The sequence below is a fragment of the Canis aureus genome, chromosome 4 (assembly GCF_053574225.1).
Source record: "Canis aureus isolate CA01 chromosome 4, VMU_Caureus_v.1.0, whole genome shotgun sequence".
NCBI lineage: Eukaryota > Metazoa > Chordata > Mammalia > Carnivora > Canidae > Canis > Canis aureus.
In genome coordinates, this window is record NC_135614.1 from 68,232,110 (window position 1) to 68,248,143 (window position 16,034).

The 16,034-nt window shown below is 38.8% G+C and overlaps 1 protein-coding gene across 4 annotated transcripts in view; it reads right to left on the minus strand.

The window, feature by feature from the left end:
* Positions 1 to 16,034, minus strand: part of NNT (nicotinamide nucleotide transhydrogenase) — a 94,793-nt gene that overhangs the window by 47,615 nt on the left and 31,144 nt on the right. For all 4 annotated transcript variants that reach the window (XM_077896027.1, XM_077896025.1, XM_077896026.1 and 1 more), the window contains 2 exons: positions 905 to 1,038; positions 422 to 613 (listed from right to left, as the gene is read on the minus strand). In XM_077896027.1, coding sequence (XP_077752153.1) covers positions 422 to 613; positions 905 to 1,038 — 326 coding nt within the window. The remainder of the gene's footprint in view (positions 1 to 421; positions 614 to 904; positions 1,039 to 16,034) is intronic.

Below are 16,034 nucleotides of genomic sequence, written 5' to 3' on the forward strand. Positions count from 1 at the left end.
ATAAATTCATGACATTTATAACTTACTTTATAAAAATACATATGTATATATAAATATTTGTTTGTTGCATGCATAGATATACAATTTCTATGTGCACAGAACATATATGGAAAAATATAGATCAATCCCCTAAAAGATAATAGGTAGCAGAGGGAAAGTTTAATTTTTACTTTATTAAGTTCTGTTTGTTTCTGTTTTTCAAAAGCAGCGCATATTTTCGATCAGCTCATGTATATCTAAGCCTCTGTGATATTCTTACTGATTTTCTCTGTGAAATTGTTCTGCATTTCTAAACAATTTTCACTGGCATAAACCCAACAAATGAACACATTACTAGATGATACCTCAATTCCAAAATAGGATCCTTTCATAAATAGAAGTTCTAAAACTCAGGAAGGAACAGGTCTCTTTACTTACTTACCTTCATCACTACAGTTCCTCTAATGACATGACCCATTGTACCAAAGTCAAAGTCGTCTTTCACTTCAAAATAAAAATTATCTTTGTCAGGGCTGATGGCCTTCAGGAGCTTGGTGATGTTGTTGGAATACAGGGTACTGGCCTGAGTGGCCATTCGGCTGGGAAGGTCTGTGTAGCCTATGTGAGTAACTCCCTACATGAACAAAAATACAGTCAGAAAGGTCTAGTTCTATCAGTTCACATTCCTTCTAAGATACTTCTCAGTCATAGTCAAGGCTAAATTGTGAAATTATATATCTTTATAAATATATACACATCTCACAAGTACAGATTTCAAAAAGAGCTTTCTTTAAATATGCCTATTTTTAATTTTAAAAATTTTCAGGCCTCAGTTTCTCTGAATCCTTAAAGGAATAAACACTCTCTTACAAAGCACTAAAGACATGGGAGTTACTTTATAGATAGAAGAAGCTGTTTGCTGTACCTTATGAACATAAAGTTCTCCTGGCTTAGTAGTTTCAAAGTTTCCGCCAGCCTCAGCAGCCAAATCCACAACAACTGAACCTTCCTTCATTGACTCAATCATTTCTTTACTAAATAAAACTGGAGCTTTTTTACCTAATAAAATCAAAGAAAACAGTACAAATTATACTATACTTCTTAAAACTCTCCTAATTATTACTGTAGTCTCTGGATACTCAAAAATTTAACATCTGAAATTTTAACTCTTTCAAGATACCCCAAAAGTTCATCACAGAGGTGAAATTGGTCATCCTCCTAGGAGGAACTACAGTAAGTGTGAACTCCAAAGTCAATATGCAGGAGGGAGCCATCTAGCCAGCAAGCCAGCCTTGCCGTTTACTTACTCAGCATGGAAATCCCAGCGCTCTTCTTCCATACTGGTTTATATCCAGGACCACTCATGAAGACAAACATTTTGTCTATTGTTTTTTTTTTAAATGCATAACAGTAAGCTATTAAAGAAGCTATGCGCACCTAAATTGGACAATTCATAAAGCTCACAGATGTCAAGGGAATATTCAATAGTAATTTATGAATTACAAAATGGAATATTTCCAAATATCATAACAAACTTCACCATATTTTCCTACATGTTATATTAATCTTCATTTAACACAGGATACAGTCAAGGAGAGACAGGGAAATGCCATAAAATGAAGACAACAGGAAATCCCAATTTGGGATTGGGATTGGAAAACACTCATATACTTTTTTTCCCCCTTAACACTATTTATTCGGCTTCTGAGGAGTCAAGCCCTGGTGCTCAGAATATACTGGCAGGTAAACAGAAAAGATCCCTGTTCTTACGGAACAATCTAGTCATGAGATAGTTCACTTTTTAAATTTATTCACTAATTCTTATATAGAAGATAAAGCACCAGGCAGCCTGGGTGGCTCAGTGGTTTAGCGCCACCTTTAGCCCAGGGCGTGATTCTGAAGACCCGAGATTGAGTCCCACATCGGGCTCCCTGCATGGAGCCTGCTTCTCCCTCTGCCTGTGTCTCTGCCTCTCACTCTCTCTCTGTCTCTCATGAATAAATAAAATCTTAAAAAAAAAAAAAAAGAAAAAAGAAGACGATGATAAAGCACCAAACACAAGGATTTTTTAAGCTAAAGTATATTAGTTATGTTCAACGTGGCCCACACTGTCAGTATATTACCATGTTCATTTCACAGAACATTACATACATCAGCCAAAAGACAAAGGAAATAAACTTGAGACTGACAGTAGGAAAGCAGATAGTTAAGAGCCAAAGTATCTTATCTCCTCTTTTAGAAAGTTTTCAACTCTGTGTTTACAGGATTTTAGTGAAAACATCACCAATTTTATAAATGAAAATTAACATACGATAAAATTTGCACTATAATAATCTGCTTTTCAATCTACTTGTTTGGAATACATGCAATTCAAAAGAGAAAAATAAAGATTTGTAGCACATGTGGGAAAAAACGTTGTAAAGGCACAAATGGGTCTTTATATAGTATCTCTTTCTGTCTCGATGCAAACTTTATACTTACAAGTTAAAGTCCAAATCCCAAGCCTCCTATTACTGAAGGCCTTCCTCCCTGAGTATAAGCATTCTTTCTCACATTCTCTCTCATTACTGCCCCACTGGACCTTCTGCTCCAGCCACAGGAGCTAGCTGCCACATGGTTTTTTGGATAATCTTTTGGATCACCATGAAATTTCAAGAATGAGAAGATATTTTCCCCAAAGACAACACTCTGAAGTCCTAGTGGTTTCATCACTTCTCAAAATTCTCTGGAACTATTCCTTTCCTCTACTCTCCACACTACAATCCAACAAAGCCATCTTGAACATTTAAATTTCACTCAAACATGAGAATTTGGGGATGCAAACAACATACGTCTGAGGACTCTTCCCCTCTCACCCCTAAAAAGGGCATGCTGCTTAGCTCCACAACAGTTTAAAGCTAGGACCAATTGGTTGCATCCAGAGAAACTGGCAAATTTAAAGTGCCAATGTGTACTTTCTAGATGTTTACAATCATCTATCTTCCCCTTCTGCAGTCCACAGCCTCTTCTCCATTAACCACCCTCTTGTTTGCTACAGCATCTCCTCACATCTAATTTTTTCCCTCCGGTCTTAGGCTGATATGATTTAAAGCATATTAACCTGTGATTTAGGTCCAGGTCCACCCCCCCCCCTTGACTTCTAACTGCACCAACTTTACAGCCATCAACTTTGCAAATCTGTTTTGGCATCTAATCCTCCTGTTCTAAAAATTCTGGATTCCTTCTTCTTTTCTGCCCACCTATAGCTAAGGATCAGTTCCTGGACTGTAATCCTACTGACTTCACAAGACCTCAAGTGCCCAAAACCATTCAGGCTCCCTAGAAAACATCTGATATACTACTTACTTGTCTTCGATTTTACTCACTCAACCTTCACCAAACAATTATGCGGTAGCTGACACAACTTTAAATGCACAGACACACACACATAAACATGCATGCATCTTAACAAAAATAAGTGTTCTGTCTGTACTGTCACTCAAGTTCTATCACTTTTAAAAGAATAGGATATTCTTTCACATAAAATAATTTATTTAGTCAAATAACTAGAGGGGGAGTTAAAATGTATTTAAGTCACAAAGGAACATTTAGAATACATGAAACTATTTTCAGTAAAATGCACACAAGGAAATAGTATGGATAGGCTGCTGCCATGAGGTAGAACAATTTTATATATATATGAACGTTTCATATAGATTTATATACATACGTAAAATACTACATATACTATATAGTTTCTAGTAAATTCTACATCATGTAATGTTTAACCATAGCAGGATATCTTTTGGAGTGGTAAGAATATTTTCTTCTTTGTACTTTTTCCTTATCCCCTAAATTTTCTATAAGAGCCAGTTTTAATTCTATAATTAAAAAAAAAATCCTTAAAGGCTACAGGGAATATAATGATGACTATAACAGTGCAGCTGGCTTTAAACATTCACATGTGGATTAATTTTTTGAAAATTCTGAAAAGTACAGAAATGAAAATTGAAAACAGAAGGGAAAAAAAGAGAGCCAAAAGAGGAGCAGGGTAGTACATAAAAGTTCCAAATGAGCAAGTCCTCAAAAGAATAGTTCAAGAAGAGGAAAGACTGAGAAGGCATTTCAAAATACTATCTTACCCTGATGGCCTACTAGGGTAAAAACCTAACATATGATAAATATGGCATCACGAAATGGAAGGAACAAAAAGGAGTAAGATGATCAGTAGCGGGCGGGGGGTAGAATATACCCAAACCTAATATCAGACTTCAAGTTAAACCCTAAACTAGGGACGCCCAGGTGGCTCATCAGTTGGGCACCTGCCTTTGGCACAGGTCATGATCCTGGTATTGGGGATCAAGTCCCACATTGGGCTCCCTGAGAGGAGCCTGCTTCTCCCTCTGCCTATGTCTCTGCCTCTCTCTCTCAGTCTGTGTCTGTCATGAATAAATAAATAAATTTTTAAAAATTGCCCTAAACTCTATAGATCAGAATGAATTATAAAAGAGAATCACCTCTGGGGCACCTGGCTGGCTCAGTCAGAAGAGAATGTGACTCTTGATTTTAGGGTTGTGAGTTCAAGCCCCATGTTGGGTATAGAGATTACTTAAATAAAACTTTTAAAAAGAGAGAAAGAATCAACCCATAGAAAAAAAGAAAAAAGAAAAACCCTGATGAATATTTCTCTAGTCTTTGAATTAAAAAGTATTTCTTAAAGCAACAGGGAAAATAGGGAAAGCATCAATAGATTTAAATATGAAATATGTATATATTACAGTCCTCAAAAATCAATGACAAGAAATTAATAAAAAGCTCACAGTATTTAAATTTACAAAAATAAAACACTAAGATCCTAATACATGAAAAACAAATTCAAATGGTCAATTCTAAGAGAAATGGCAACAAACTTAAAAAAAAAAAATGTTCACCCTCAGTATGAATCAGAGTTACAAAAAGTGAGATACTTTTTTTTGCCTCTCAAAATGAAAGACTCAAAAAAATCATAATAATGGGGGCATCTGGCTGGCTCACTCAGTAGAGCATGCGACTCTTGATCTTGGGTTTATAAATTCAAGCCCAAAACTGAGTGTAGAGATTGCTTAAAAATAAAATCTTTTTAAAAATCATTAATAATGTTGAAATGAAACAATTAGCTGGATGATCTATTTATGAGATTATGAACTGCACAAGTTTCAGGAAAGCCAACATGTTTATCAACATGTATCAACTGGTCAAAAATATTGATATCTACTCATCCAATAATTCTACTTCTAAGATTTGATTAATCCAGGGGAAATAAATAAAAATATACTCACACTCTAGAATAACATAGAAAAAAGGGTAGGCCATTTTTAATTGACAAAATGTCAAGTTAAATGAAGAGCCCAACTTTGGGGAAACCATTAAATAAAATATGGTGCATTCTAAAAAGAAAATTCTACAAAACCACTATATTTACAATGATTTCTTAATGACTCATTAAGTTATATGAAGGAGAAAAGTTACAATATACTATTAAATGGGGAAAATAAGAATGAAATTGTATTCTGATTCAACTGATAAAAATGCATGGAAAAAGACTAAAAGGAAATGGTAAAACATTAACAGTATTTCTTCCTGAGTAGAGAGATTACGGCTGAGCTTTACTTTCTACTTTGTACTTTCCTGCATTTCCAAAAGTCACATACTACTTTTATTAAAAAATAATACTAATAGTGGGGCACCGGGGCAGCTCAGTGGTTGAGCGTCTGCCTTTGCCTCAGGTATGATTCTGGGGTCCCAGGATGGAGTCCCACATCAGGCCCCCCACAGGGAGTCTGCCTATCTATCGCTCATGAGTAAGTAAATAAAATCCTTAAAAAATTAAAAAAAACAATAGTAAAGTACCCCTGCATAACCACAACCAGTTTCTTCTGTAGGTCGAGTTGTACTAGAAGAGGGGCACCTGAGCGGCTTCATCTGTTGAAGCAGCCAATTCTTGGTTTTGGCTCAGGTCATGATCTCAGGGTTATGGGACTGATCTGGAGTTGGGCTCCACACTCAGCATGGAGTTTGCTTGTCCTTCTCCCTCTATTCTTTTCCCCAACTCACACACACTCTCTCTCAAATAAATAAATATTTCTTAAAAAAAAGAGTTGCACTAGAATTAAAACAACTTAAAAATGGCACTAGACCAATATAGTTACTTATCAAGTGAAAATTGCTACAGCAAATGAAGCCTACCCAGGACAGCCTTTCAAAAAGTACTTCTAAAACACTTCCAGAGTGAGACAGAGACCAAACTACGGATGGATAGGAAACAGGAAGATTTTTACATGATAAAACATGGAGAAGAATATATCCAATGTTTAGTTCAAATCCTTCAAATATAAAGACATGTCCCATATGCCCCAGAGACAGCCTGGTATAGAGTCTAGATAGAAGAATAAAACATAAAATGATCATATCAGATGTTTCAAGACATAACTGTAGAAGTCAGAAGAGTTAATGCGGTGCCTGGGCAGCTCAGTCGGTTGGGAGTCTGCCTTCAGCTTGCGTTGTGGTCCCAGGGTCCTGGGATCCAGCCCTACATTGGGCTCCCTGCTCCATGGAGAGCCTGCTTCTCCCTCTCCCTCTGCCCCTCTCTACCCACCCCCACTTGCTCACGTGTTCTCTCTTTCTCACTCTCTCACTCTACTCAAATAAATAAATAAAATCTAAAAAGAAAAAAAAAGTCGGGGATCCCGGAGTGGCTCAGTAGTTTAGCGCCTGCCTTTGGCCCAGGGCGTGATCCTGGAGTCCCAGGATTGAGTCCCACATCAGGTTCCCTGCTTCTCCCTCTGCCTGTGTCTCTGCCTCTCTCATGAATAGATGAATAAAATCTTTAAGAAAAAATAAATAAATAAAATAAAAATAAAAAGTCAGAAGGGTTAATTAAAAAGGCAGATAAGAGTTATTTTTAAGGGATCCCTGGGTGGCGCAGCGGTTTAGCGCCTGCCTTTGGCCCAGGGCGCGATCCTGGAGATCCGGGATCGAATCCCACGTTGGGCTTCCAGTGCATGGAGCCTGCTTCTCCCTCTGCCTGTGTCTCTGCCTCTCTCTCTGTGTGTGACTATCATAAATAAATAAAAATTTTTTTTAAAAAAGTTATTTTTAAAAAAGCAGGTACAACTGGGCTTTCTCCTTTGACTTCTCATTTCGGTTAATTTTGCAATTTTTTCTGCAAAACATAAGATACACAAAAAGACCAAAATTGTTACATTTCCTCAAACTACCTCCCCTCAAAACAATAATGCCAACAAAAAATGTAATAATAAACTTTTTTATGTATTTCTTGGTACAATGCAAGCTTGGGTAAAATATCTGGCAGGATATCCAACTTCATGAAATATTTCTTGGTTCCTTCTGGTTCTTGGACATTACATTCCCTGGTAAAATTATTCTGTTCCCTCCCAATTGGGGACATTTATTTCTGTACTTTAGCCAAGAGAATGGCAGGACATCGTGCATTCACAGTCATTGTTCAAACATTCATTCATTCATTCACTCAACTAATAATTTATTGCCTACCATGTGCAGGCTGGGTAGGAAGGAAAATTTCCCTGATAGCTCTGAAGACTAATATTTTAGGACTGCAAGAAGTTGCATTCAAAAGTAGCAGTTGGGATCCCTGGGTGGCGCAGCGGTTTGGCGCCTGCCTTTGGCCCAGGGCGCGATCCTGGAGACCCGGGATCGAATCCCACATCGGGCTCCCGGTGCATGGAGCCTGCTTCTCCCTCTGCCTGTGTCTCTGCCTCTCTCTCTCTCTCTCTCTCTCTGTGACTATCATAAATAAATAAAATTTAAAAAAAAAAAAAAAACAAAAGTAGCAGTTTTCTTATCTAAAATAGCTGAGGTATGTAAAGCAGTCATCTAAAAATCTGTAGTTTCCCAACTGGTTGGCCATTATTTAGGTTGAGTAGGGCTGGCACAGATTAGAGTAAGGTATCCCTGAATCTCTGTGTACATCATGAAATAACTGTAGACTGAAAAAATGCCTCACATGTGCATCGTTTCTAGATGTATGCATGTATGGTTGTGATCCATACAAATTCCTTCTTAAATATGATTGAATTTATAAAACTCATTGAATTCTTTTCAAGAAATTCATAGAATTATTTTCATACTCACATATTTTCTCATTAAATGAATATTAAGATCAAGTTTCAAAAGTATTAAAATTAAGAAACTTCTAGAGGTGCCTGAGTTGGTTAAGCATCTAACTCTTGATTTCTGCTTGGATCATGATCTCAGGGTTGTGAGAATGAGCCCCATAACCGGCTCCATGTGCAGTGAGGTGTCTAATTGAGATTTTCTCTCACCCTCTCCTTTTGCTACATGACTCCATGCTTGCTCTCTCTCTCCAAAAATAAATCTTTAAAAAAAAAGAACTTCTAGAAAAATTACTCATTTCTAAAAACAGCTTTAGAGGCACCTGGCCGGCTTACTCAGAAGAGCATGTGACTCTTGATCTCAGGATCACCCACACTGGGTGTAGAGATTACTTCAAAAAAAAAAAAAAAAGGAAGAAAGAAAATAAAAATCACTTTAACAACTATAACTAGATAGCAAAAGAATATTTCATTGGCCTCTCTACAAGACTAAATTCAAAAAGAGTGATTTAGCTTAAACTAAATACCAATGGGTAAAGATATACCAGAAAGTTTTACAATATATTATACCTCACTGAATGAATCAGGCCCAATATGATCATCTGAAATCAGTAAATTCTCAGATTCCATCTTACTGAGAAAAGAATCAAGCCCTCACAGACAAAATAATAACCACACCCAAAAAAAAATTAAGGGGAAACCACTAAAAATATAAAGAACAAGAACACCAAGATGAAATGGTTTTACCACAATTTTTTTTTTTACCACAAAATTTTATAATGATTCCAAAAAGCACTTAGTATTATTTACTGGGATGATTCAAGAGCATGTGATCAGATGAGGAAATTCCTGAATTTCTAGCCTATAAGGCATCAAATTAAGACAAGCTCAAGAAAAACCCTCTCCTGGGATCCCTGGGTAGCTCGGGGGTTTAGCACCTGCCTTTGGCCCAGGACGTGATCCTGAAGTCCCAGGATCAAATCCCACATGGGGCTCCCTGCATGGAGCCTGCTTCTCCCTCTGCCTGTGTCTCTGCCTCTCTCTCTCTCTCTCTCTCTTTGTGTGTGTCTCTCATGAATAAATAAAATCTTAAAAAAAAAAAAAGAAAAACCCTCTGCTTTAACAAGATCATAGTATATTTAACAAGATAGTAGCAAAGAGATTAAAAATACAAATTATAGAATACATTTATCCAAACCAAAACAGAGCACTAAGATGACAAGGTTAATTTTTAAAGTAATGCATATTATGCATTGACTCAATGGAAAATATAGCACATAAAGATATTCTGAACTACAACATTTGCACATAAAGAAATGTCATTATAATCTAACACAATTTTGCACTGAGCACTGCTGTTTACCCAGTGCCCACTTCGTCCTCTTGTCACTACTCTGATTTCCATTTTCTCCACATCAATGAACTTCAGGAGAAATGATCTCAGAAACCATTTCAGAAGCAGGCTTGGCTGGCCTAAGGGTAATCTCACAACCTTATTAGTGACTGGTTTAGAAATTCAGATGTAAGCCAAGGAGCATCTCATTGCCCTGTCTCTGTGAATTGGCTCGGAGATGGGCACTAACCCAATTAAGGCCAGTAAGGACAAGGGAAAGTGGGACACCTGGGTGGCTCAGTGGTTGAGCATCTCCTTTTGGCTCAGGTTGTGATCCTGGGGTCCTGGGATCGAGCTCGGCATCAGGCTCCTTGGGGAAGAGCCTGCTTTTTCCCTTTGCATGTTTCTGCCTCTCTGTGTGTCTCTTGTGAATAAATAAATAAAATCTTTAAAAGAGAGAGAGAAAGAGAACAAGGGAAAGTTTGCTAAGGGCTTCTGAAAAAGAAGTCTCCTTGCTCTTCAGGAGGGAACCATCGGAACTGACCTGTCTTGCACTCTGGATTTTGTGTTATACACACCAGAGGTCTCAAACCACGGCTGCCTTATATCACTGAGGATACGGCCAATTCACAGAGCAGGGCAAGGTCAGAGAACACAGGGAGAGCACAGCTAAAGCCCCCTGATATCAGCACACCTATCCACACTTATGACTGTACTTTCTTCAGAGACATAACCCAAGAAATCTCCTTTCTTGTTATTTAAAGATTTTATTTATTTATTTATTTATTTATTTATTTATTTATTTATTTATTTATTTATTTATTTATTTATTTGAAACAGAAAGACAAGAGTGAGCAAGCATGAGCAGGGGAAGCAGCAGAGAAAGGAGAAGCAAACTCCCCACTGATCAGGGTGCCTAACACAAGGCTCAATCCCACAAACCTGGGATCATGATCTGAGCCGAAGGCAGACGCTTAACCACTGAGCCACCCAGGCGCTCCAAGAAATCTCCTTTCTTGTTTAAGGCAGAATGTGTTGGAATTTCTGCTTCTGGCAGCCAAACTTATCCTAACCGATATACACCAAAGGCTCTTTTGGAATTCCAAAACCACAGATGGGGTTAAAGCACTGCATCTTAAGCTATAAAAATGCTACAGAAAAGGACAAATTGGTTTTTTTATGCATATATGTATACCTATGAGAAAAACAGATAATTGATTATGTAATAGACAGGAGGTGGCAAGAAACTGCTGAATATCTGATCCACTGATCTATCATCTACTGGGTCTGTGATTTAGCCAGCCTCACGGTGCACGGAGCAACATACTGACTCAACCTCTCTATCTATGTTATCGCTGGCTAGGCTATAGACAGCTCTGTTCATGAATAGAGATTCTGACCCATGCTTAAAAGAGTCAAGCAGAGTACTTTACATGTGAGTTCTATCCATAAAACTAGAGAAAAATTTTCTCTACACAATTATTTGTATAAGGAACCAGAGAGAAAGTCAGGCCAGCAAAACCTTGGCTTTCACAAATCGAATGCTGTAAGATATTTCTAAATGTAATACTTACGAAATATGATTAGTCAACAGCATATTTCAGCAAATTAGAGAAATCCCTAAAGATTGGTTTGAAGAAAAAAACCTAAAAACAAGCTTTTACCTAATTATTAAAGGACACATTTATAAAAATTAAGGATTATCTTAATAATTTACCTCTCATAGCTGCAAAATTCTGTATAAATAAAAATCAATTAGTCAAGATTTTACCAGGGCTCCATAAGCAATGGGAATTCTTAAAAAACTAAAGCAGCCTACTGCTTAATAGCCTACTTAAATGGTAGCACAGATAGGAAATGTATAATATTCTTATATAAATTGTAATTCTTTGTGTTCCTTCCAACACATGTTTAGATGTACCTTTGCTACCAAAATGCCTCAAAAATTGAAGCAATGAAGATTTATTACATGTTCTAATTTTCCTAGTTTTATACAATAATTAAAAGATTTTTTTAAAGATTTTATTTATTTATTCATGAGAGACACAGAGACAGAGAGAGAGAGAGAGAGGCAGAGACACAGGCAGAGGGAGAAGCAGGCTCCATGCAGGGAGCCCGACGTGGGACTCGATCCCAGATCTCCAGGATCAGGCCCTGGGCTGAAGGTGGCGGCACTAAACCACTGAGCCACCCGGGCTGCCCCATAAAAGATTATTTTTAAAAGTAAAAATAATACTGTTTATTTCCCATGTTATTCAATTTAGGTCAGAATGGGATTAATTGACAAAACAGCCTTAATGAAATGCACATCTTCAGAAAATACAGTTTTTCAGGACCGTCTCAGACATTTCATACAGTCCTTGAGAATGTCTGAGCTTCCTATTTAAAAAGTCAACGGGCACCTGGGTGGCTCAGTCAATGAAGTATCTGAAACTTAATTTTGGCTCAGGTCATGATCTCAGGGGCATGAGATGGAGCCCCAAGTTGGACTTCATGCTCAGCAAGGAGTCAGCTTGAGATTCTCCCTCTCTCTCTCTCTGCCCCTCCCCCAGCTTACACATGAGTGTACACTCTCTCTCTCTCTCTCAAATCTCTTTTAAAAATTTAACTTTCAGTCCCAAGCAGCATCTGCAAGACCAGGCATCCACCAATGGCAGAAAAGAGGATGATGCTCTATATGCCAGGCCCTACACTGGATTTTTTTTTCTTCATCAGGAATCAGAGATTCAGAGAGACACACTAGCTAGCTATTAAGCCATGGAACTAGAATCTGAATCTACTCTATTAGGCCCTAAATCCAAGATCTGATCCCCAGTGACTGGATTAAACATAGACAGACAAAATTACAAAGTGAGAAAAAGGAAAACACTAATAGCTGTTCACCAAAATCCATGTGTGTTTTAGGCTGAACTGTGTCCCCCGAAAATTCATATGTTGAAACCCTAACCCCTAGTACCTTAAAATAGGACTATATTTGGAGATACGGCCCTTAAAGAGGTGATTAAGTTAAAATGAGGCAATTAAACTGGGCCTTAATCCAATCTGACCAATATCCTTAAAATAAGAGAAAATATGGATACAAAGAGACTAAGACCATGTGAGAACACAGCAGGAAGAGAACCATCTACCAGCCAAGGACAGGACTCAGAAGAAACCAAACCTGCCTACATCTTGACCTGGGACCTCCAACCTCTAGACTGTGAGAAAATAAACTTCAGTTGTTTAAGGTGGGATTTTGTTATGGCAGCCTTAGCAAAGCAACACAGCATTCTGTTCTTCCTGGGCACACAGCAAGGCAACAACTCCCAGCTTCCTTCACAGTTAGCTTTGGCCATGTGACTAAGTCTTAGCCAAAGAAATGGAGCAGGAGTGGTATGTGTTATTTCTAGATGTCTAATGCACATTCCTCTACTTCTCTTTCCCTTCAGGCTGGCTGGAGGACAGATAGTGCCTAGAATGCCCTTTAGTGCCTCACAATGATGATGGCAACACTGTCATACCCAAATCCCCATGTGAAGGAGAGTTGCCCACCAATGTGTCCACCACCCATTACTGTTAACTGAGCAAGAAGTAAACTTCTATAATGTCTGAGCTTTTGCACTGCTTTCTTATAGCAGCTAGACCACCCTAACACGGAGGCACAAGAAAGCATAGTGAGAGTAGAAAGAAGGAAATCCTTGTGGTGGGCCACACTAGCTGTTAGCACTAATTCCATCCGGGGGTTCTTCTCCAGAGACAGCCTCAGCCTCCCAATCCTTTTCAATTCAGGGACTGCCAGAGAGAGGAACACAATGCTTCTAATCTTGCAACATACTTTTGGAGAAATAACAGAACAAACCAGAATATAATTCTGTGCCATAAATTTTCCTAACAGAACATTTGTTAAATTTGGCCCAATAACTCACTAAGTGTGCTCAAACACACTCTAAGAAGTCATGACTGATAAATGGTAATGGAACACTCCCCAATCTTGGCATCTTCCTCTTGATGACAAGTTGCCCTGTCCGTGTTGAAAGCTACCAAGAGGTGTGTAGACAGCCTGTGGTTACCAACCCTTGATGTTGCAACATTTAAGTGTCTTCCTCTGTCCTTCAAAATTCTCAAAACAAATGAAACTTTGTAGAAGTAATATTACAAAATTCCATACAGTCATACAATACATGTAAGGGAGGGGAGGAAGACAGATGAATTAGATCAGTCAGTAAAAAAACAATAAATAACTCAAAAAAAGTCGGAAACGACTGATCTATAGAGCTCTGTACTACTGTAAGACCATTATGGTTACAGAGAAGGAAAAGACCAATCTGATAAATGAAACTTTATTCTAGGCAAAAACTCTGTAGAGGCATCAAAACAATATTATCTTTGTAGAATTTCATAGATGGAAAGTACATCACTGTATCAATCATTCTCTTGCCTGAAAGAACAAGTTTGAACATTACTGTGGAAAACTATTGTTTTGTACTATATTTCTATTCTTTGGGATAGATTTCAAAAAGACAAGTAATGTCAGATGGAGACCCAACGCTGATTTTCCAGGAGACAGCAAAATCTCTCCAGTTTAGTGTCATACGCGTAAGGCCTTTGCACGTTGGGGAAAACAGCTCCTCCCAATTCTCCAGAGTCATATAAAATTATCACAAGCATCCTTTGAGGTATGTATTCTATAGACCTTATCTAATATAGATAAAAACTATTGTTTCTATAATCTGGATTGTGCCTAAAAAGAGATCCATATATTTATGGCCTAAGGTATTACCATTCCTAATCAAGCAATGAATATCTTCCTTCTGAGCTGATAGACACTAGCTCCTCGACAGACCTCCTACTACGTCCTAATTCTATCTCCTGAGAGGTCTGCCTAACTACCTCAAATTGCAAACTTGGCAAGTGTCCTAGTTCCGAAAAGTGAAGGCAGGTTCCCAGTTTTAAGTTAGCCTTTGCAGTGTTTCTATCCACAAGTGAGCCAACAGAGTGTTCTCTCTCTCTCATTCCTTGAATAGCACTAGAAAAATAAGAGTCTATAACCACTAAGACCTAAGAAAGGCACCCAGAATGATGCAAGGCTCTATGGTAAGCACCCTGCATGACAGTAAGAAGCCTGATTCTTGGGATCCCTGGGTGGCGCATCGGTTTGGCGCCTGCCTTTGGCCCAGGGCGCGATCCTGGAGACCCAGGATCGAATCCCACGTCGGGCTCCCGGTGCATGGAGCCTGCTTCTCCCTCTGCCTGTGTCTCTGCCTCTCTCTCTCTCTCTCTCTCTGTGTGTGTGACTATCATAAATAAATAAGTAAATAATTAAAAAAATAATAAAAAAAAGAAGCCTGATTCTTGTGCTGCATGCCCAGGGAGACGGGGCCTTAACTAAGGGGGATGAGACTGGGAGTCCTGGGATTCCAAGCCTCAGGCAGAGTGCTGTGAATGCAGAAAGAAGAGTGTTTATGGCTGAGTAAGAGACAGCAGAAACTATGGAGGAAGTGGTAACTGGGTTAAGCAGGATTTCGAAGGGCAGGGATAGCATTCCAAAGAGAAGGAAAAATATGTGCAAAGGTCTGAAAGTCCTTGGCCTATTTGAAAAGATCATAGCAGCCAGCACTACTGAAATCAGGCCCAAGAGTGAGAAATTAGTTTAACATGAGGTCCAAAGGCTAAATCAGAACTAGGAACTAGGGGCACCTGGGTGGCTCAGTGGTTGAGCATCTGCCTTTGGCTCAGGTCATGATCCCAGAGTCCTAGGATTGAGCTCTGCATCAGGCTCCCTGTGGGCTGTGGTGGTGTGCTTCTCCCTCTGCCTGTGTTTCTGACTCTCTCTGTGTCTCTCATGAATAAATAAATAAAATCTTAAAAAAAAAAAAAAAAACAGAACAAACTAGGAACTAAAAGGCAACAGATACATTACTAAGGAGCATGAACTTTACAGCACAGCGCTCAGGGATTGTGACCCAAGCCTGATCACTTTAGGTGCCTCTATCCAATGACGCTGGGAACACACGCGGTCCAAGTCATTGCCATTTGCTAAACAAAACCCCAGGCTCTCCAGTAGCTATAGTTCACTTGCAAAATAAGGGCAAGACCTGAGAGGGGTGAAGGGGAGAATGGGAATGCTGGAGGAGCCTATGATGCTTACAAGTTTGCAGTGAGGCAGTCATCAGGAAGGTTTTAAATGAAGAAGGTTGTCTGTCAGAGTAAATTTAGCACGTGCACCACAGTACTCCTAATTCTTACTGGAATTTAGGTGAAATGTGCCTAACACAGACACAGCGCTAAACTACTATGATTCCTCCTCACCTTCCCTAAATTACCAATCCCATTTTCAACCTGATTCTGTCTGTTTCATATTAAATATTCCTGGTCTGGGATCCCTGGGTGGCGCAGCGGTTTAGCGCCTGCCTTTGGCCCAGGGCGCAATCCTGGAGACCCAGGATCGAATCCCACATCGGGCTCCCGGTGCATGGAGCCTGCTTCTCCCTCTGCCTATGTCTCTGCCTCTCTCTCTCTCTCTCTCTCTCTGTGACTATCATTAAATAAATAAATAAATAGATAGATAGATAGATAAATAAATAAATAAATAAATATTCCTGGTCTAGGTAAAGTCTCTCTGAAAGGGTTCC